The following is a 22,899-nucleotide window of genomic DNA, read 5'->3' as shown; positions in this document are numbered from 1 at the left end:
TGCCTGAAGCCCAGGCACCGCATCTCTCCGGCGCTGAAATCTCTCCACTGGCTCCCTATGGCTGCAATGATCAAGTTCATATCCCTCTGCATGGTCCACAAGGCTTTCTGGGGCTGAGGCCCTTACCATCTACAACACCCTCCTCCCAAATACTCTCCTTCTGGACCCCTCTACTCCGCCTTCTCAAACTCTCTGCCAGTGAGCCACTTCTCCAAAACGAGATTTGAGGGTAGATCCTTATCCTGTGCCGGTGCCTCCCTCTGGACAGCCTACCCACCTCTCTCTGTCTTGAGCTGGACCTCCTCAAGTTCCGGAAACTCCTCAAGACCTACCTCTTCTGTTCCTCCTCTCTCCCTCTCCCCAGCTAACCTCCTTTCTCCTCGCTTCTTTCCCTCCTCCCTTCTCTTCCCCAACCTGCTCAGTTAAGTGACTGGTCGCCTGGTGCACCTCCAGAGCCTCACAGTTCCCAGGTTCCATCGACAGTACTGCACTTGCCTCCGGGCTTCCGCACTCTGCCTGGCACTACTGCAATATGTTTCATGAGAGGGGCACCCACTCTGCACTTAACCCAGGCACCTGCTGGACTTGGTGCACTTGTTCCCCTTCCCCTCCCTCGCATTTCCTGTTATGGGCACTTGCACGTCCTTGACCTTGAAAGTTCTGGTGTTAAAAGACGCACAAAAAAAGCTCAATTACCCCTCTTTTTGGCCACCTTGGAATTAGATCAGGGACAAGGAAAAAAGAATGTCGATAGATTATCTAATTCATCTATCTAACATTCACATCGAACAGAACATTTCTTCCAAAGGGTAAACAAAGTGAAAACACATTTTTAATCAATACATTTTTCACACATGGATATAAGGTGGGTGCTTTCCACAAGGCACCTCACGCATTTAAAAAGAATTCATAATTAGAAAAACAAGTACTAAAAAGTCCAGCAAAAAACACATTTGACATCCCGCAGACATTCAAATCAATGTGTCTTTTTTACAGCACTAGCACTTCCTATGCTGGACATTCATAGTATGTTCCCCCTAATGGCAAAACAATTAACAATCAATATTTTGAATACAGTTTGTTAAGGTGATCTGTTACAACTGTCACTATACTAACCTTAGACACCATTAGTAGAAAATCTGTTTTTGCTGGACTTTTTAGTACTTGTTTTTCTAATTATGAATTCTTTTTAAATGCGTGAGGTGCCTTGTGGAAAGCACCCACCTTATATCCATGTGTGAAAAATGTATTGATTAAAAATGTGTTTTCACTTAGTTTACTCTTTGGAAGACATGTTCTGTTCGATGTGAATTTTAGATAGATGAATTTGATAATCTATCGACATTCTTTTTTCCTTGTCCCTGATCTAATTCCTAGGTGGACAAAAAGAGGGGTAATCGAGCTTTTTGGTGCGTCTTTGACACTTTACAATAAGTCCCTACCCAAGCTCAATCCCCCTTCAACGAAAAATTGGGACTCACCCTCCTTTACGCCCTTGAATGTTCTAGGCCTTGCAGGTCTGTCTGTCTGTCCGGTCCCCCCTCTACCTCCCCCCCTAGCTTGGGCATGCTTAAAATACTCTTGCAGAGGCGCATTGGATGACCAACTATCAAGCAACCTGAAATGTTGCCAGGCCAGTACTGTAGTTTATTTGTATGCTCCTATCCCTGCCCTTCCCTTCTCACCTCACTCTATGTCAAGCTTACGAATGATTACTACTCCCTTGCTCTATTCCCGCTTTGAAGCATTTCACTTGTGTATAAGCGTTCTACAAATACACAATTAAAATTACCCTTTTATATTATCTTGGGATCTCCCCAACAGCCCCTTGACCATGTGCTTCTTCGGACTTGCGTGTGTCCTTGACCCCTGTGTGCTGATTTTGTGGGGGCTGGCCCGACTTCGTATGGGCCCCAGACCCTGGTGTGCTGTTCAGTTGGGGCTTTCCTGACTTCATATGGGTCCCAGGCCCTGGTGTGCTGCTTTGGCGGGGCTTACCCAACTTCATATGGGTCCCAGACCCTTGTGTGCTGCTTTTGCAGGCCCTCTGCCCCAGCTTCACTCAATGTCCAATTTAACAGACCTGGTGTACTCCCCTTCCAGGTAATGTTCAACATAGAATATTTTGTAATGTTTGTTCCAGTTTTTACAGTTCTTTCGCTATCCCTTTCTGCTTCTCAGGATATTGGCATGTGTCTGTTTAATCTACTTGGCCCTCTCCATGTCCCGCCAGCTGGTCCGACCCTTTCGCTACCATCAGGAAATGCTGTTGCAGTCTCCGGTCTGTCCTTGGAGTAGAGCATGGCTTCCGTACTGCTTGCGCATTTGGAGTCCTGTCCTGTGCCTTCTCCTTGCATTGGCTTTGCTGCTCGGGTTTCCTCTTTCCCCCCACATCACCGGACAGGTGAAGGCAACGTCTTTCTCCTGCCATTGCCAGCCTAATTAAATATCAAAGGCTCCATGGATCCGCCCTGTCTATTGTCAAAGTTCTGCTGGTGGCAGCGCATACTGATGAGAGTTAATTGAAACAGGTCTGCGAGAGACCTGATTGCAGAACTGACAAAAGGGGACAGGAAACCAACACCTCTTGTTATGCAACATGTCAACTTTAAGCTAGCTCCCACCCCTCGGTATGAAGGGCAGTGAGTGTCATGTCTGACACCGGTTAACAGTAGGCAACCCCTGCAGGGGGACACCCCCTTTCAGAGGGAAGAAGTACATGATTCGATGGAGACAGAAAGTCTGTCCTTGCCACAAACTTGAAGGGAGAACTGAGCTTTGATCAGGAGCCACAGAGAGCTCAATTAACCAGAGAGACACTGATCCATACAGACAGGAAGATGGTTGGGAATTAGTAGTACATGTTGTCATGCCTTACCTTTCCTGTTGAAAAGCACTGTGGTTATGACCTAATGCATAACAGAAGATTGCTGGTGGGGACCCAGGATTGGTTCATTAAGGTAGGCTTAGCCTGCACCAATCAATGGGGCCCATTTGGATTTAAAAGAGGTTTGAGCCCCTCTTTTAGCAGATCATTCAACGACTTCCAACAGAGTAAGAAGGACTCATTGGGACCCCGGCTGAAGGTACAGTCTGCCTTACAGCTTCCGCCAATGAAGGAAGGCCAGGATTTCCAAGAAGGAAGCAAGATCCCTCCCCTAAACATCGGCTAGGGAACAGAGGGAGATACTGGACTCAGAGGACCCGTCCAGCAGCTCCAGAACTGGTACCCACCCAGCACACAGCGTGCCCTGCTAGGTTCTGCCAGCAAGCTTCCGAGGTGGGAAGTGGCAGAGCCTTGTACTGCTTGTCCCAAGGCTAGCCTCATTCCGAATCAAAGCATCCTCGCAGCTAGGACATCGCATGAGTTTGGAGGAATATGCATTGGACGCACTAGTATCTGCTACTTTTTAGGGAGATTAACTCTTGGCTGGTCATTGGCCTTCTCTCCATCTGAGTTATTCGCTTTTTATCAGGCTGGTCAAACTTGCCCAGTCCAACTCATACCATATATTGCAATGTACATCTCAAATCCTAAATCATTATATTGACAACTTGCATGGGCACTGAACACCAGTTCGTATGCAATTAAACAAAACAAATCAATTTATGTTAAAACATATCCTAATATATGGTTTAAATGTGTTTTGTCAGCCATTTGCTGTAAAAGAACAGAATGGAATGGAAGCAAATTACCAAGAGAAAGGCAGCCTAGATGAACCTACCTTGATATCATCTTCTGGCCAGGAGTTCAGCATCGTGGCAATATGGCCCTTGTCATGAATGGTGATGAAGAGGCCACTAAAATGAAAAGGAACTCCCATGAATATTAGCCAAACACGCCTGAACAACAATTACATTTTTAGTAATGTAAGCAATGATTCAACCATTGAGTTAATGTCCTGAAATAATCATCACTACGAACAATGCCCTCAACATATGTTGTGCGGTGGAAACAGTTTGATGTGTTCGTCCTGTTTAAAATAAAAACACAATCCAAATTGTGATAGCTTTTATTGGACTAACTGAAAATATTATGCTGAAATGCATAAACTTTCGAAATCCCATAGATTTTATCAGATGTTGTTCACAAGATAACGGGCAGCTAAAAATGACAGAAATAGACATTCTGCGTAGAAAAAAAGGAATTGATACATTTATTCTTTCTATGTATAAGATATGTCCGGGTCTATTTTGTTTGGTTGCTCATTATATCATATAACCACTATCTGATGAAGAATTCTGTGGGCCTTAGAAATCCGATGCATATCATCATTGCAAGAGATATATTGGACTATTCCAAATAATGCGATTATGGTTGTGTTCCTTAATGATGGGTATTCTTACTTGGGATAGCACATGCATTTTTATATCCTCGCAGTTGGTTTTAAATAAATGCTCTTCTCCTCATTCCACAAAAAGAACAACTATTGTCATTGTTCCGTCAGCAAGTCTTATCAAATACTCTCAATGGCAGCTACTGCTCTCAGAGTATTTCGCAGTTGAAACAGATCGAATTAAAAATGTGACAAAAAATATCCATTAGTATATCCGGTGATAAATAAACCATAATTAAGGAACAAGTTATTTACCTGTAACTGTTGTTCTCCAGCATGGGTCTGGCATGGATTCACATGCTCATGAATATTTCCCGTCAGGCTGGGAATCCTCGGTAAAGAAAAAATCTTTATCAGTTTCGTTTCTGATCTGTCTTTCTTAGTAGTAACCAATCACTGATCTCTGGGTCATACTGCCCCCAGCCAATGACTGCCCTCTCCCTAAGCCCCGCCTCTGGCAGCCATCCTCAGATTTGGTAGCACGCCAAGTGGCAGTATGACCAAGTGAAGAGCCGCAGAGGGGTAGGTGGGAGGGTTTGCATGTGAATCCATGCCAGACCCATGCTGGAGAACAACAGTTACAGGTAAGTAACTTGTTCCTTCTCCAGCATGGGGTCTGGCATGGATTCACATGCTCATGAATAAAAGAATACATAGCAGTATACACATGCACAACCATGGGAGGTGGCAAAGGCTCAACATTAAGTATTACATCCAAAACTCAACATTAAGCAATTCTTACCTCCTCACCAGGCTCACCTTAGGCGAACAGGTTGCGCAGCACTGCTTGGCCGACCCTGGACTCCTCCCTGGAGCCCCGATCGACGCAGTAGATTCTTGCGAAGGTGTGCGTCGACCTCCACGTAGCAGCCCTGCAGATGTCCAGCAGGGGCACACCAGACAGGAACGCCGTAGTAGCATCGATCGCTCTGGTCGAATGGGCTCTCGGACGGCCGGGCAGCGGTCGGTTTGCCAACCGGTGACAGTGCATGATGCAGCCGGAGAGCCATCTGGAAACGGAAGTCTTCGAGAGAGCCTTCCCTTGATTCACAGATCCAAAGTTCACAAACAGTTGTGACGTCTTCCGAAAACTCTTCGTGTGGTCCACGTATAACTTCAGCGCTCTAGCTACATCCAGCGAGTCCAAAGTCCTCTCGGCCGGCGTCGAAGGAGACGGGAAGAAAACTGGTAACACCAAGGGCTTGTTGAGGTGAAAGTCTGACGGCACCTTGGGCATGAAGGAGGGGTGCGTCCTCAGCACCACCCTCGTGTCATGAAAAGTCAAGTATGGAGGCTTGCAAGATAGGGCCTGGATCTCTCCCACTCGTCGTGCGGAGGTGATGGCCACGAGGAACGCTGTCTTCCATGACAGGAACTTCAAAGGCGCCAAATGCATAGGCTCGAATGGGGCCCCCATGAGCGTGGTCAGCACCACATTAAGCTCCCATTCCGGGGCAGGAGCCTTCACCGGCGGGAATGATCGGAATAGTCCCTGCATAAATTCCTTCAACAGGCAATGAGACCACAAGGTCGCCCGTCCCGTAGTCCTGGTATATATCGGGAGATGGCAGCCAGATGTATTTTGATGGAGGCGTGAGCCAGTCCAGCTTTGGCCAGCGACAGTAGCTACGGCACTACTTGACGGGCCGTAATCCGCAGAGGGTTAATCTTCTGTGCACGGCACCAGACAGAGAACCTCTTCCATTTATGACCGTAACACTTGAGGGTTGATGACGCCCTGGCTTTTGCAAGAACCTCTCTGCAATCAGCCGGTATATCGTACCCTCCAAACTCTAGTGCTGCAGGAGCCAGGCCTGCAAGTTCAGCGACTGTGGGTCGTGATGGAGAATGGCGCCTCCTTCTCTGGAGAGAAGATCCGCGTCCACCGGCAGCTTCACTGGTGGGGACGTTGACAAGTCCAGAAGGTCCGGGAACCAGATCTGCCTCGGCCACGCTGGTGCGATGAGGATCATTCTGCACCTGGACTTCTTGAGCTGGTTTATGAGGCAGAGCAGCAACGGCAACGGAGGGAACACGTATAGAAACAGGCCGTCCCAGGGAAACGAGAAAGCATCGCCCATGCTCCTCGGCTGTGGGAACCTGCTGGAGAACCTCTGGCACTTGGAGTTCGTCGCCGTCGCGAACAGGTCAATCTGGGGTTTGCCCCATCGTTGGAAGAGCCGATCCACTTGATCCTGGCGCAGTTCCCACTCGTGGCACGAGCGCAGCTCCCTGCTGAGTGAGTCGGCGATGCTGTTTTTTATTCCTGCCAAGTGGAAGGGAACCAGAAACATCCCCTGGGCGACGGCCCAGTGCCACAGATCCTGGGCCTCCTTGGATAGGGCTAGGGATTTGGTGCCCCCTTGCTTCCGTATGTAGAACATCGTGGTGCTGTTGTCGGTGAAGATCCTCACCACTTTGTCCTTGAGGGACGGAAGGAACGACTTGAGAGCCCAGAACACTGCTCGGAGCTCCAGAATGTTGATGTGGAGAGACCTCTCCTCCGGGAGCCAAAGGCCTCTTGCGTGGAGATCACCGGTGTGGGCCCCCACAACCCTCCAGAGAGGCGTCCGTCGTCACCGTCTCCTGAAACGCCGGGGTTTGAAAGTCCGTGCCTGTAGTGAGGTGGGCACGGGTGCTCCACCATAGGATTGCCCGACGGAACTCCTCGTCGAGAGGGATCCTGTCCTCGAAGCAGCCCGTGGCTTGAAACCAGCGGGTGTCGAGGAACTCCTGTAGCGGACGCATCCGAAGCCTGCAAAGGGGTACAAGATAGATGCATGAGAACATCATCCCGAGAAGGGACTTGATGGACCTCACCCTGGCCACGTGCGTGGCTAACAGGCGCCGCACCTTGCCCAGGATAGTCTTGGTCCTCTCCTCCGAAGGGGAGGCCAATTGCCCCACTGTATCGAGCTTCGCTCCCAGAAACAGTGCTACCTGCGATGGAACCAAGTGGTATTTGGGGTAGTTGATGGCGAACCCCAGCTCCGTGAGCAACCGGACGGTCCTCGCCGTGTGTTCGACAGCGAGTTCCCTTGTCCTTGCTCGGATTAGCCAGTCGTCCAGGTAGGGGTAGACGTGGATCCCCTGCAGGCACAGCCACGCTGCCACTGGTGCCAGGCACTTGGTGAAAACCCTGGGTGCCGACTTTAATCCGAACGGTAGAGCTCTGAATTGGTAGTTGCGCCCCTGAACCACGAACCTGAGGAACTTCCTGTGCCTTCTTAGAATGGGGATGTGGAAGTAAGCATCCTCCAGGTCCAACGACGATAGGAAGTCATCTTCCTCCAGCTGTCCCAGCACGTGCTGGGACAGCTCACCATCCTGAATTTCTGCGCCTTGATGCATTTGTTTAACCGACGCAGTTCCAGGATGGGGCGCCAACCGCCTGTCTTCTTTCTGACGAGGAAGTACCTTGAGTGCACTCCGAAGCCCCAGAGCCTCTTGGGGACGAGCTCGATGGCACCTTTCTTGAGCATCACCCTTACCTCCAACAGCAGTTCTGGGACGTGATTCTCCTTCCTGGCCACGGGAGGAATGCGAGGGCACTTCTTTTGGAATTCCAGCAAGTGCCCGTTGGCCAGGGTGTCCAACACCCAACCGTCGGTGGAGATGGACTCCCACACGCTGACGAACTTAGTCAGCCGGCCTCCCACCGGGGTGCTTCGGTGGGGGCCCGACAACACGGCCGGGTCAGTCTTGCTTGGAGGCGGCCGTGCTGCCTTGGCCTCCTTGGCGACGACGGCGGGATCCCCCTGGATTGTCGCGACCTCTGTAGGCCTCCTGGGAAGAGGAGCGGGCCGCCTGGTGGTAAGTGGAGGAGCCACCGCTGGATCCTTTGGAGGCACCCTGTCTGTCGCCTTGAGCCATCCTCGTCGTCGGAGGCAAACTCCGTTTCCCAGTTGGCGAAATCCGGTATCAGCAATGTCCGTTGCCACCGTTATGGCGTGATCCGACGCCACCTCGCCTTCCTGCAGAATTTCTAGGGCCTCCGCCCTCTTGTCAGGTAGGAAGTCTAGCAGGGGAGCTATCTTGAACCAGAGCTCCCTGTCGTAGCGGGCCACGATCGCTAAGGCATTGGTTGCCTTAATCATCGTCGCCGACGAGATGACTCGTCGTCCCATAGAGTCCAACTTCTTGCCCTCGCTGTCCAGCGGGGAAGTGGAAGTTGAAGCCGCCGCACCTGCTGCCTTCTTCTTAGCTGCTGCCGAGACGACAGAGTCCGGCGTGGGCTGGGCCCTGAGGCACAAGGCGGCGGCATCGGGGACTCGGTACTTCTTCTCGTACCTGTCCCTCTTGGCGGGTGTCGTGGAAGGGTTCTTGAGGACAGCAAGCCCCTCGTCCCAGATGTCGTCGAGCAAAGGCACCGCGAGGACCGTCTTCCTCTTGGCCTCTCGTCGTTGGTACAGAAACCCTTCCTTTTTTTGTTCTTCAGGGCAGAGCTGGAAGAGCTTGGATGCCCTGGTTATCATGGCGTGGAAAGAGCCAATTTTGTCGGCTGGAGAAGCCCGCGGGGGGCGAGGGGGTGATGACGGGATGTCCACTATGTCATCGCCGCCGTCATTGTCCGTCCCCGTCGCTGTATCCGTCGCCGTATCCTCTCTAGGGTCCGGCGAGGGGGATGAGGGGTCCACAGGTCTCGCAGGTACGAAGGTTGGAGCGGGGTGGACTCTCCTCTGCTTGTTTGGAGGGCTTCCCGACGGGCCTGGTTCTGGATCCTCCGTCGGGGTCCGTGGTAATCTCGCCCTTATCTCGGTACATAAGGATTGGATTGCCAACAAAATGGCCACCGAGCTATCCTGGGGCTCAGGCAATGGCTGCGACGGGCGGGATGGCCGCTCCACTGCGCCCTCTTCGATCACGTCAGCAGGGACCGCCCCCTGGGATCGAACCTTCTCGAACCTCTCGTTGAGGCCTATGAACCGCTCGTTGAGGCCCTTCTCGGTTTCCACCAGCTCCTCCTCAGAGGCTGATTCCGAGTCTGTAATGGCCACCGCCCCCCCCCCCTCTTTTTCCGCCGGGGACTTCACGGGGGTCTTAACGATGGGCTGGAAAGAGGATTCCCTCTGCGGTGGCAGGGATACTCTGGGCCCAGAGGCCGTTTCCACTGGCATAGTCTCAGCCGGCTTCGCCAGGGTCGCAGCGACCACTTTGATGGAGGCCTTTGCCGGCTGGATCAAAGCCCTCACCACCTTAGGTGCGTCCTGGGCCTTTGCCTTGGGGGGAGGGTCAGCGCCTCGCTCCCCCTTTGAGATCGACTGGGTTTGCTCCAGCGGCTTAACAGGGTTCTCGGACTTCCTCTTCCCCGAACTAGAGCACTGGCTCGTGGTCGAGCGTGCCGGGGAAGGAGCGCCCTGTCTGGCAGCCGAAGAGCCTGACCTTTTGGCGCTCCCTGTGCCCGCGGACTCGCGGTGCTTGGCCTTCTGTTGGGCCCCCGTCGCCGGGGCGCCCTAAACAGGACTTAGAAGCCCGCTCAGACTTTTTCGTCGCCTTCTCACCTGCTGTGCCCTTCTCCAGCCAGGCGGCGAGGCGGGAACGACGATCTTGTTTGGTCCGTTCCGAAAGGTTCTTGAAGAACGCACAGTCCTTCTCCATGTGCATCTTGTCCTCATGAAGGCAGTAGAGACATCACGAATGCTCGTCCTCCTTGAAAACATTTTGTAATCCGCATCCAGGGCAGCACCTGAACAGCTTGGATCCGGGCGTCGAGCTTCCCTTGTCCTGGGCCATGTCCTTGAGGTAGGCCGCAGATCTTCCGGAATCCTCCAAGAAGTGTAAACTCGACGAAAACTTCACCCTTGAGGGGTGTAAAAGAATTCCGAAACGGGTCCCCATTGTCGGAAGTAGACACGGTGGAGCTTGAGGCTCGATTAAACCGAAAAAATAGAAAATCTCCTGAAAAAGTGCGAAAACGCTGCAAAAAACTCGAGAGCTAAAGCACGAGGGCTCCCAACACTTGAGCGTGCGGTAAAAATCTGAGGATGGCTGCCAGAGGCGGGGCTTAGGGAGAGGGCATTCATTGGCTGGGGGCAGTATGACCCAGAGATCAGTGATTGGTTACTACTAAGAAAGACAGATCAGAAACAAAACTGATATTTTTTCTTTACCGAGGATTCCCAACCTGACGACGGGGAATATACAAGAGCACGGGAATCCATGCCAGATCCCATGCTGGAGAAAATACATTTAGATAAGCTTTTTGATTCATTCAGCAGCAAATGAATTCTTCTAACAGTACACAGACCATTCCAGAGTAGAAAGCCCACCAGTCCACAATCAGGCCACCTGGCACTGCTGAGCGCATGCCTTACACCTGGCTAGCCTCCGATGAGTGGTAAACCTTCCAGACAGCAGCAACAGCCTGTGAAACCTGCTAACCTGTGATGGGGTGGTGCGAAGTAAACATTTAACATGTGGTTATATGAACTGCACACTACATGTAAACGTTGGTGATGAATTGCTCTTTAAAAAGCTGGCCTATAGTGGATAACATTTAACCAATCAATGTTCTCATTAAAATATAAACACCATGTAAAAAGATCTATTTCTTGGTTCCATTCTCCCTTTTAATATTAGCGCAAGTCCAATTTCCATCTTCTTCTGAATTATTTAGAAACATGATTTTAGTTGCTACCCTCAAGTTTATTTGCTGAATAGATCGAGATCTTTTTCTCTGAACCTAGTGGCACATAGTAATAATTGCAGAGTCAAAGAGAAAGTTTGGCATCGATGGGGACATCAAAGTAGCACATTCCAATATAATCGGAAGGACTGTGGTAAAGAGCGAAACCAGGACTAGTTGGTCCAACTCTTTTCCCTGAATTCTGATCCGCCTCCATGCATGGAGTGCTCTACTGTGTGCTAGGCAACATTCACACCTGCACGAGGCCATGGGCTTGGGACCACTAACTTGTGCGGCTGTCACCTTCCAAACAGAATCGCCCTCTGGCATGAGTCCTCACGCTTTATTTGATCATTGGAAAATTCTTTACCTGAATTTTGCACACTTGTCCTCAGGGGGAAGACCTATTAATCAAATTACCAGCATTTTAACAGAATAAGGGAAGACTGCGGACATATGCAGCCTGAACAAGACCAACATGTATTTGTTATGCTATTCTAGGTCAGTTATTTTTCAATATAAAAGATGCAGCTAATTGTATGAAAACCTCGGTCTGCAGCCACGCTGGACGCTCGGTCACGCTCGCTTGGCGCATAAGCAAAGCTGAGAAGTTGATTAAAAGTGGAGGTCAGAGTGGAATCCTTCAGGCTGGGATCAGGACAGTGCAATGACTCATCCCAGGGAATGGCTGGGGGTCCGGAGGGGGGCATTCATCGGAGATTCCAAGCGTGCTTTCCCGACGTGGGCTGTGTCTCCCGAAGACGAAAACATGGGGGCGATTCAGCTATGCGCTAAAACGGCCCAGAAGAGGATTAACGGCATCCTGGGAAAACAGGAATGGTTAAACAATTACTGAGCGCAAAAGAAGCAGAGTCGAGCAGAAGACATCAGGGAGTTTTAGTTTATCCGTGTGCACACAGTGTGTGCCAACACTTTAACATTTGAGAGAATTCTTCTTTTTTACACGATGCAGACACGCCATTTGCCGATCTCCATTTGTGTGGCAAACAAACCTAGTTCAAAACTCCATATATATACAGAGAGAGAGGGATAGAGGGATAGGGAGACACAGAGAGAGATTTTACTAAAAGTAAATATAACAATTTGGCGCCCCTGGTCAATTGGGGAGATGGGGGGTTGGAGGGGCCAAACGTTTCTTTTTAGTGGAGGGAGAAGGTGTCCTTTTGAAATTAAATGCACTCGCAGGAGCATTTAACAATAGGGTGCTCCAGCACCCTATTAAGATGATCATCGCCCCACTCACGCGCCGGAACAATGAATTAATCACTGGAATAGGGCACTAATGCAAGCATCAGCGCCCTATTCGAATGAATACCACCCTGCGCCCGCGTCACAGCGGGGAGGTAATTATCTCAATAGGGTGCCAGCACCCTATTGTTGTTAAAAGAGCCCGCTCGCGCGAGCAAATTTAATTTCAGAAGGACACTTCTCCCACCAAGCCAGCTCGGGGTAGCCCTTGAAAGGCTCCACCAGCTGGTGCCCCAGGCGGTCGCCCGGCCCGCTCTGCCACAAAGTACAACGTGCAGAAATACAAGAAACGTTGCTTTAGTCAAGCACCTACCCAAAATTAGACTAAGTCCATTACGGAGCACGACCACCCCCGATCAGGTACAATATCTCCATCATCCACAGACGCAGTTTCATTAGCCATTGAATTCTTCCCTCTCTCCCATTTTCCATTTGCTCCCACCAAAATCAAGCAATGCATTGTCCTGCACCCTCAGCTCCACGCCCATGTCAGTCACCATCAGCTGCATTAGACAGTCCTCCCGCGAGGTACAATCCAGAGAAATGGCAACAAAGTGCTGAAGGGTGACCATCCGGAACTTCTGGGACTTTATGTATTTGTTGAGGTGGCGAAGGCCCAGGATGGGTTGCCAACTGCCGGTCTTCTCTCAGATGAGGAAGTACCGCGCGGAGCCCCAGAGCCTCTTTGGGACGAGTTCTATCGCGCCCTTTTTTAGCATTGCTCGTACCTTTAGAAGTAGCTGTGGCAAGTGGATTTCCTTCCTTGCCACAGGTAGTAGACAGGGACACTTTCTTTGGAATTCCAGAGTGTGCCCGTGGGCCAGAGCATCCAGCACCCAACGGTCGGTGGTGATGGACTCCCACAGGCTGACGAATTTCGCCAGCCGGCCTCGCACCGGGGTGCTTAAGTGGGGGCCTGACGTCACGGCCGGTTTAATCTTGCTTCGCCACGGCCTTGCCGCCTTTGCCTCCTTGGTCGACGATGCTGATGACCTCTGGCCTTGCTGCAGCCTCTGCAGGCCTCCTGTGATGATGAGCGGGCCGCTTTGGAGGCACCTTGAGACTTGCCTCCAGGTGTCCGAAAGGACGGCCATCATTGATGGAGAAAACCTAATGCAATGCCCGGGCCGTCTCAGTGTCCGCCTTGATGGCCCGCAGTGACTCGTCCACTGCCGTGCCGAACAGGTTGTTCCCGTCGAAGGGCATGTCCAGTAACCTGGTCTGGACATCTTGACGGAAGTCGGTGGCCTTGAGCCAACCGCGCCAGCGAAGGCAAACGCTGTTGCCCATCTGGCGAAAACCGGTGTCTGCGATGTCTGTGGCCACCGTGATGTCTGGCAGGAAATCCAGGAGGGGAGCGATCTTGAACCACAGCTCCCTGTCGTAGCTTACCACAATCGCGAGGGCGTTGGCCGCTTTGACGACTCGTCGTCCCATGGCATCCAGCTTCTTCCCCTCGCCGTCCGGTGGGGAAGTGGAAGATGATGCCGTCGCCCCTGCCGACTTCTTCTTGGCCGCCGCGGAGACCACTGAATCCAGGGATGGCTGAGCTCTGAGGCACATCGGGGCGGAATCCGGTACTTCTCATACCGGTCCCTCTTAGCAGGAGCCGTGGATGGGTTCTTGAGCAGCGATAGTCCTTCAGCCCATATGTCGTCCAGTAACGGGACTGAGGACTGTCTTCCTCTTGGCCTCCCGTCGTTGGTAGAGGAAACCTTCCTTCTTCTGCTCTTCGGGACAAAGCTGGAAAAGCTCTGATGCCCTGGCGATCATGGCGTGAAAGGAGCCAATTTCGTCGGGAGGAGAGGCAGGGGATGATGGGAGATCCGTCCCGTTGTCATCACCATCGTCATCCGTCCTCGCCGTCTCCATTCCCGTCTCATCCCTCGGAGGAGGGGAAGGGGGTGAAGGCTGGAAAGGCGGGGGGATAGATTCGCCTCCGCTTGTTCGGTGGGCTCCCCGACGGTCCAGGCACCGCTGGATCGTCCACTGTGGGTAAGGGCAACCTCGTCCTTATCTCCGTACACAGGTTCTGGATAGCCATCAAGATCGCCCCTGAGTTGTCCTGTGGCACAGGCATCGGTTGCAACGGGAGCGAGGGCTGGGGCGTGGGATCCTCCGTATCCTCCACGGCCCGTGGTTCCTCGTCGGCTCCACCGTCGCTCTATACGTCCACCTCATCGGGATCCCTCCTGTAGATCCGGACTTCCCCGAACTTCTTGTTCAGGACCTTCTTGACGCCAGCCATCTCATCTTCGGAGGTGGTATCTGTGTCTGTTATGGCTACTGTGCCCCACCTTCTTTCTCGTCCCAGGGTTCCAGAGGGGTCTTTGCGATAGGTTGAAAAGATGATTCCCTCTGGGGTGGCAGGGAAACTCTAGGCCCAGAAGTCGATTCCACTGGGGTAGGCTCCACATGCTTTGCCAAGGCCGCCACGACTCCTTCAATCAAGGCCTTCGCCGGGTGAATCAGGGCCTTCACGACCTTGGTCGCGTCTGGGGCCTTCACCTTAGGGGAGGGTCACGGCCTCGCCACCCCTTTGGCTTTCTCTGTTGGCGTCGACCGGGGCTTCTCCCAAAGCTTACCCGGGTTCTCCGACTCCCCCCCCCCCCCCGAGCCAGAGCGTTGGCTCGTGGTTGATGGCGTCAGGGACATCACGCCCTGCCTGGCAGCTGAGGAGCCCAAACCAACGGCGCTCCCGGAGCGTCCGGAAAGGTCTTAAAAGACCGCTCAGACGACTTCTTCTCACCTGCTGCTGGGCTCTTCCCTTCCGGCCACTTAGTGAAACGAGTCTGACGGCCCTTCAATGTCCGGGTGGACATGTTCTTACAGAACGCGCAGTCCTCCTCCACGTGGGACTTGTCGTGAAGGCAGTAGAGGCACCGAGAGGGCTCATCCTCCTTAAAGACATTCTGTAATCCACATCCAGGGCAGTTCCTAAACAGCTTGGATCCTGTAGGCGTCGTGTCTCCTTTGTCCTTGGCCATGTCCATGCGGAGTAGGCCTCAAAGATCTTCCAGAATCCTCCAAGAAGAGAAACTCGACTTGAGGGGCGTAGAAAAATTCCAAAACGGGTCCCCGTTGAAAGAAGAATCGGTGGAGCTTGAGGCTCAAATTGACCAAAAAATAAGCGAAAACTCTTAGGAAAAAGGCAAATGCAGTAAAAGCTCGAGCGCTATAGCACAAGGACTCCCAACACTTGAACGTGCAGTAAAAATCTGAAAATGGCTGCCAGAGGAGGGGCTTAGTTAGAGGGCAGTCATTGGCTGGGGGCAGTATGACCCAGAGACCAGTGATTGGTTATTATTAGAAAGACAGTTCAGAAACAAAACAAACTGATTTTTTTCTTTACCGAGGATTCCCAGCCTGACGACGGGGAATATTCATGAGCATGTAAATCCATGCCAGACCCCATGTTGGAGAAGCTCCGGTTCTACAACCAAAATGCTAGCTAGCCCAGAGTCCCGCCAGTCCCGACATTAGCTTAGCCCCTGATCTTTTCCAGACCTAGCAACACCCCTGATTTTTGCCTAAATAATAATCTTTGAACCATTCTTGAAGAAGGATTCATCGAAAAACTCTGTCAGGGGAACAGTCTATGCCAAAGTCCTCTGAGAAAGGTGAAGACTGAGCTCCAAGGAAGAGGAAAGTTGTTCTCTCTTTCCAGCTTAACAGCCTATGTAGGATAACAAGCTGATTGGGCAAGGCCTACTGAAACACTAGTACCCAGGAAATGCGCACTAGATGTGACAGAACCCTGCTAGTGACCTCTACAAATGTTCCTTGTTGGGAAAAGACTCACCTTGCCCCTGAGACACTGGACTAATTCTGCTAGCGACTGCAAATGCAGAACGTGGCCTAAATCCCGTTTCCTACCTTAAGATGCATTTCAGCTGGTTCGATTGTGCTGGACTCACTTGAAACCAATACAGAACCTGTGTTGCTGCTTTTGGCACTCTAAATACTTCAAACCACTTACCTGCTCTTCAAGTCATCCAGATGCAAACAAGACCCATTGAAGCAACTCACCTCAACCCAATCACTGTCTGGACTGCGAAGTCGATCCAAAAGAGGCATCATTTCGACCAGTTTAACGCTGTTCTCCAATGCGGATTTAACCCAGCAGCAGCATTGGTCTTGCCGGACTACTGCCAATTTGCCCCTCTTGAAGATAGACCCTCCTCAATCCAGCTGGGAGCACTCACCTGGAACAGTCTCCAAGCAGACTCGACATTGGGAAAGACCAATTCTACAGTCTCAACATGGGCTCAACTTTAGTAATGCACCTAAATGCCTGGCTTGACTAATTTCCTGCCTTTGAGACTCAAAGGTATTATTTTGAAGAAGTTGTCTTCCCTTAGCGCACTGAATTTAAAGCACCATTCTCTACCCTTCATTAAGGCACCTTCAGTAACTTTGACATTATGCTGCTGACCTCTTTGAGCACAGTTGTCTACAAACTCAGAGTGCTTCTTTATTTTAAAATCTGATTTGTCTGAGTTTTTGTTTACAGGGTTTGGTTAGCAGTGCTTTTATTAGTTGTGTGCATTTTTGTTACTTCTTGCTTGGATATTTTTATTCTGGTACCCCTACTGTTGTGATTTGTGTTGCTTCTGTACCAGTTCAGATCCCTCCCGAATACAGCCTGGCTTTGGTCAATGTTACCAAAAGTGATGAAGAAGTTATAACCCACGGGCTGTGTCCGTTTCATCTTTATTATTGGGATCACTGCTAGTTTAGTAGTATGGGGCTGAGTGGACGTGTTTGCCACTACTCAGCCATGTACTAGTCATTTCGTCACAGATACGGACAAGAGGAGGATGGCATTAGCAACAAGAGAAGGAGAGGATGGGTTCAATTTGGACAGGGGGAAAGAGAAGGAGAACAAAGGAAGAAGAAAGAACAAGGGGAGCAGAAAAATATATTTGGGGAGAGGAAGAAGGAAATTGCAGGGTCTGGCCTGGAGTGTAAGGAGCTAACCCTATGAGAACCAGCATCACCTCACACATGGCAGAGACCAGCTGAGGTTCTGCAGAGGGCCTCCCCATCGTGTAAACTGTGGGGGATGAAGAATGCTTACAAAAGCCAGCAGAGGTTAAAGCAGTCTTCTCCTAAGATATGTCAACATTTCAGAGATATTCAGTGCAAAGTTCTCTCACATTTTGAAATAGGACAAGTGTTGGTACAGAGAGCCTGGATTTCACCGGCCCATGTAAAGCATGGACAATAGAGGTGCAAATTAGGAACAAATTCCTTACCTGTAGCTCCTGTTCTCCAGCATTGGAGTCTTTCATGAATTCACATGCTCATCAATATTAGGCTGGGAATCCTCTGTAATATTAAAGCAGTTTTGCTTTAAAGCATATAACTGCTTGCCACTTATATAGCCAAATGCTGTTACTTTGGGTCATACAGCACCAGCCAATGACACCAGTCTTCCCTAGCTCCGCTTCTGGTGGATATCTTCAGATTTGTCAGCGCACGTAATGTGGCAGTAGGAACCAAGAAGAGCCATAGAGGGGTAGGAGGGAGGGTCGAATGTGAATCCATGAAAGATAATGCTGGGTAACATCGTTCATGGATTTACATGCCCATGAATACGATTATACAGCAGTACATATACACAACCAACGGGATGCGGTACAGCACTCAAAAGCAATGGAAACTCACTGCTGGAACACTCACCTCAAACAAATAGGTGGCAGAGCACTGCCTGGCCGACACAGGACTCCTGCCTGGAATACCAGTCAATGCAGGAGAATCTCATGAAGGTGTGGGTTGACCTCCACGTAGCAGCAATGCAGATGTCAAGCAGGGGAACACCAGACAGGAACGCCGTAGTAGAAGCCACGGCTCTGGTGGAATGCGCCCTTGGTCTACCTGGCAGAGGCCTGTTTGCAAGCTGATGACAGTGCAAGATGCAGCCAGATAGCCACCTGGAAATGGAAGTCTTCGACAGGGCCTTTCGTATTTCAACAGGTCCAAATGTTACAAAAAGTTGTGAAATCCTGCAAAAGTCTTTTGTGTGTGTGATATAACACTTCAAGGCATGGGAAACCTCAAGCAAGTGCAAAGCCCTCTGAGCAGGAGAAGTGGGAGAGCAGAAGAATACGGGCAGAACCAGTAGCTCATTTAGGTGAAAACTTGAAAGAATTATTGCCATGTAGGAGAGATGAGTGCGCAGCACCACCCTGGACTGGTGAAAAGTCAAGTAATGGAGGATTGCACAAGAGAGCCTGTAGTTCTCCAACACGTCTGGCCGGTGTAATAACCACTAGAAAAGCAGTCTTCCAAGATAGAAACTTTAGCGGAGCCCGGGGGAGGGGCTCAAATGGAGGACCCATTAACTTGAAGAAAACCACATTAAGCTCCTATGCTGGCGCTGGGGCGTTTAGCGGAGGCATTACCTGGAACAGACCGTTGAGGGACTCCTTAACCAGCCTGTGAGACAACAGGGATGGCTTCCCAGCTGTGCAAGTATAGCAAGAGATAGCTGCAAGATGGACTTTCATGTATACATGTGCAAGCTCTGCTTTCGCCAACGACAGCAGATATGGTAGGATTTGATTAGCCTTGATTGGAAGAGGGTCGAGCCATTGAGAATGACACCATACAGTAAAGCGCTTCCACTTGTGCTTGTAGCGGGAGTAGTTGGAGCTCTAGCCTCTGCCAGAATCTTTCTGCATTCTACAGGTAATGCAAACTGTCCAAACTCTAGGGCTGCAGGAGCCAAGCCGTCAACTGCAGGGAGGCTGGGTCGTGATGCAGAACAGACCCTCCATCATTGGAGAGCAGGTCTGGTAGAGAAGGTAGTTTGACACAAGGGGCCACCGACAGATGAAGGCAGTTTGAGTACTAAATCGGACGGGGCCATGCCAGAGCAATGAGGATCATCTTGCATGACTCCATTTGAGTGCATTTAGCACTGGTAGTGGAAGTGCAATTGGAGGGGATGCATAGAGGAACAGGCCCCACCCCAAGGGATTGAGAAGGCATCCCCCAGACTACTTGCTTGAGGATATCAGCTGGCAAACTGGGGGCACTTGGAAATGGCAGATGTGGCGAACAAGTTGATCTGTAGGTGACCCCACATTGAGAAGAGAAGAAGAACTTGGCTCTGATGAAGCTCCCATTTATGGCAGGATCGTAGCTACCTGCTGAGGGAATTCGCAATGATATTGTGGATCCCTGCCAGATGAAACATGTTCTGCACTATTGCCCAGTTCCATAGTGTTTGCGCTTCCTTGGACAGTATGGGAGAGCGGGTCCCACCCTGCTTCGTGATATAGAACATTGACCTGGAGTCGGGGTTTGAAGGACTTGAGGACCCAGAACCCCACGCAGAGCGCCAAGACATTTATGTGTAGTGTCTTTTGTTTTGGCAGCCACGGGTCTCTGGCATGGTGTTGGCCTCTATAGGCTCCACAACCCTCCAGGAAGGCATCAGTTGTTGACATGGCCTGCTGTGTTGGGTGGTGAAATGGAGAGCCCCGTGTGAGGTGCTTGCAAGGATTTCACCAACAGAGTTCGGCGGAATGCTGGAGTGAGGGTGATCTTGTCATTACAAGAGCACCGACACCTGCTCCCACCTGGCATCCAGAAACTCCTGAAGAGGCCTCATGTGCAATCTGCAGTGAGGAACTAAGGGGATGCAGGAAGACATCATCCCTAACAAACTTGATGAAGCAGAATTTAGTCACCCATAGTGTGGACAGCTGTTGAATCTTATAGAGTAAGTTGCTGACCCTCTCCTCCGAGGAGGTAGCCAAACATGACAGTGTGTTGAGTCATTAACCCGGGAACAGAGCATTCAGAGACGGCGATGCGCATGACTTTGGAAAGTTGATGGAGAATCCCAGAGAAGTCAGGGATTGAATAATGTCTGCGGAGTGCTGCAGGGCAGTATCGTACAAAAATGTCGCCCTCATTTGTGCGCCCCCGCAGTCACTGCGACTTTGGAGATGCACAAAATGAGGGTGACATTTACTGCGCCCAAGCAGAGCGGAGGTTGCGGGGGTGTCCCCTGCTCTTCCTAGGTGCAATAATGGGGGTCGTGGGTTGCGGGGGTGTCCCTCACTTACTATTTCGGAAAGCGGGGGACACGTAAGAAAAAAAAAAACACCCCCCTGCGGCGTCAGCTCCAACCCACGTTAGTGGGAGGAGCTTATACCGCAGGGATCGCAGAGTGTGGGAGGAGCTTATACCGCAGGGATCGCAGAGTGTGGGCAGCACACGCAGAAGTGTGCCGCCCTAAAGGTAAGTGGGGTGGGGGGTTAGGATGGGTAATGCTGGCCAGGGGAAGCGGGCACAGTGATCCATAGGATCACTGCGCCGCGCTGCAACTGCCGTCGGCATTTTCGGCGTCGCAGTTGCGGGCGGTGCAGTGATCACATAGATCCCTGCAGGGCTAGTGGCTGTGACGGGGGCACATATTAGCTAGTCGTCCAGGTAGGGGTAGACGTAAATGCCTGCATGGCGGAGAGGGGCAGCCACCAGAGCTAAGCATGTTTGAATGTAGACAAGGCAAAGCATAAAAAGGCACCCCCGAATCAAGTACAGATTAATGTGATGCCAATGTGGGGAAGAAGTTTGAGCTGAGCAAATGATACCAAGCTCTCATGATATATGCTATTGTGGTATAGCAAAAGAACTGTAAAAAAACTATAAAAGAAGTCCTGGCAGCCGAGTACACCAAGCAGCTAAAATTGTATGTAGATTCCTGGCAGTGGAGTACACCAGGCGATCTATCAAGTTACAAGAAACACTACAGAAAAATTGTTACAGAACTTCTTGTTTAAAAAAGAACTTTGTGAGTCCAGCAAAGACCCGAAGGAACTGTTATCTAAAGAGTTGTTTTTCCATCCTATCTACAAATCCACAGGAAGGGGAGCATCCTATGGATACAAGGGTCTATACCTTGGAGAACATTTCCGTTGGAATCATTTTGATACTTTTTATTTTGAACACTTTTGCTAACATCAAGTTGAAGACATTTTCCTTGCACCCTTTGTGGTTTTGTTTATTGTGTGAGATTCGGGAAACAACATTTTGGACACCAGGACAGCTTTTCAGTTACTGACATCCTGACACAGACCGATCCTTAGTTTTTAGTTTCTAGGTAGAAAAGGTCCTCTTTAGAACAGGGATAGAGAGGCATTTTTCCAACCCACTTTTCTTTAATAAATGTCTTTAACCAAAAACATGACAACTTTTGTGTCCGGCTTTCATTTTTGACCTCTCACATTAAGTATAACAAACCGCCAAAAAGAATTAGATTTGCCCTTAGCCATTCTATGCTAAGTAGCAGAAGTGGGTGGTTTAGCGGTGCGCTACCTTCCAATAGAAGCAGGTGCATTGCGATGTGGATTGCAAGTTTTCTTACTATATATAAGTGCCAAGTGAGAATGTATTCCAAGAAAACCGATCGTATTTCCGATGTAAAACTCACAGCATTGTTGCACAGCTAAAGCAACATTTCTGTAATTAAGTCCTATTAAAAGTGTACCAAATGTGTTTTTATGGGCCTAGTTGACAACTCTGACTACGGACCAATCCAGAAGCTTCATAGCCTGACAAAGATTTTTTTTTTATTGGAGTGGGCGTACATATTTCCCAAAGCAACTAAGCCAAACCCAGGGTAGTTAGTGGGAGGGCAGGAATTTCTCCCCTACCCCCCCCCCCCCCCGAGAAAATGTTATGAATAATGGGTTAAAATCGTCCATTTTACAGCACACAGTGAATAATTGGGAAAAAAGCCAGACAGTTTGCAATTGGTTTCATAGGGTAACTAGTGATAAAATCTAAAAGATGCAAGACCCTAACAATGCACAGGGGCATTTATCATTTCATTTTCATGAGGCCTTTGCCCACAATATATGCCACTATACAAACATGTGCATACTGGCTGTGCCCAAACAATTCCATGCTGGCTGCATCAATGTATGCCAGTATTTCCATGTAAGAACACACTCCTTTTTGCTTTGCGCATATTGCACGCAATGAGAAAACATGTCCACCGTAGTTATGCCAATATATGGCAGTACCCCCGTGTAAGAACATACTCCAGTTGGCTTTGCAATTAAAAATGTCATGCCACAATATGAAAACATGTCCAAACTGGCAGCATCAATACATGCTAGCCTTGCCACGTATTACCACTTATCATGCTTGCTTTATCAACGATGCACAGTAAAAATGATGCCGTCACGGCATCATGTTCTACTGGGCATCTTTGATTTTGTCCCCTTCCTCGCCTCAAAATCAGCCCCCGGGACCAGCCCAAACACATGCACACTACCACACACATTCATGAAACATCTACTCGCTCATTCCCAAAACATTCACTTGCACACCTATACACTCACTCATTCATACGTGCTCCCAGCACCCACACTTCCAGCATGCAGATTCTTTCATTCGTTCACACATGCAAGCATGCATCCATAATACAGATTCTTACCTTCAGCCCTGGCCCAGTCTATGCTCCTCTGTGTGTGCCAGGCTACCTAGAAACACAGAATCCATCTGGCTCCTGCGCTTCATGAACAGGAACCAGGAAGCAAAGAGGGCATCCTGTGCTTGTGCACATGAGTCAGAGCGCTACCATGTCACCAACCCAGATGTGCAGAGGCGTGGAAGCGCCCCCACGCACATTCAGAGGTGCAGTTC

General features: G+C 50.3%; 1 protein-coding gene across 1 annotated transcript in view; it reads right to left on the bottom strand.

Annotated features, from left to right (window-relative positions):
- The window catches only part of ME3 (malic enzyme 3), a 697,492-nt gene that overhangs the window by 347,050 nt on the left and 327,543 nt on the right, over positions 1-22,899 (bottom strand). The window contains exon 5 of the mRNA XM_069639735.1: positions 3,726-3,801. Coding sequence (XP_069495836.1) covers positions 3,726-3,801 — 76 coding nt within the window. The remainder of the gene's footprint in view (positions 1-3,725; positions 3,802-22,899) is intronic.

Source organism: Ambystoma mexicanum, chromosome 7q (assembly GCF_040938575.1).
Source record: "Ambystoma mexicanum isolate Mex_15411 chromosome 7q, UKY_AmexF1_1, whole genome shotgun sequence".
NCBI lineage: Eukaryota > Metazoa > Chordata > Amphibia > Caudata > Ambystomatidae > Ambystoma > Ambystoma mexicanum.
The sequence above is the reverse complement of the archived record's forward strand: the minus strand, read 5'-3'. Positions and strand labels throughout refer to the sequence as shown.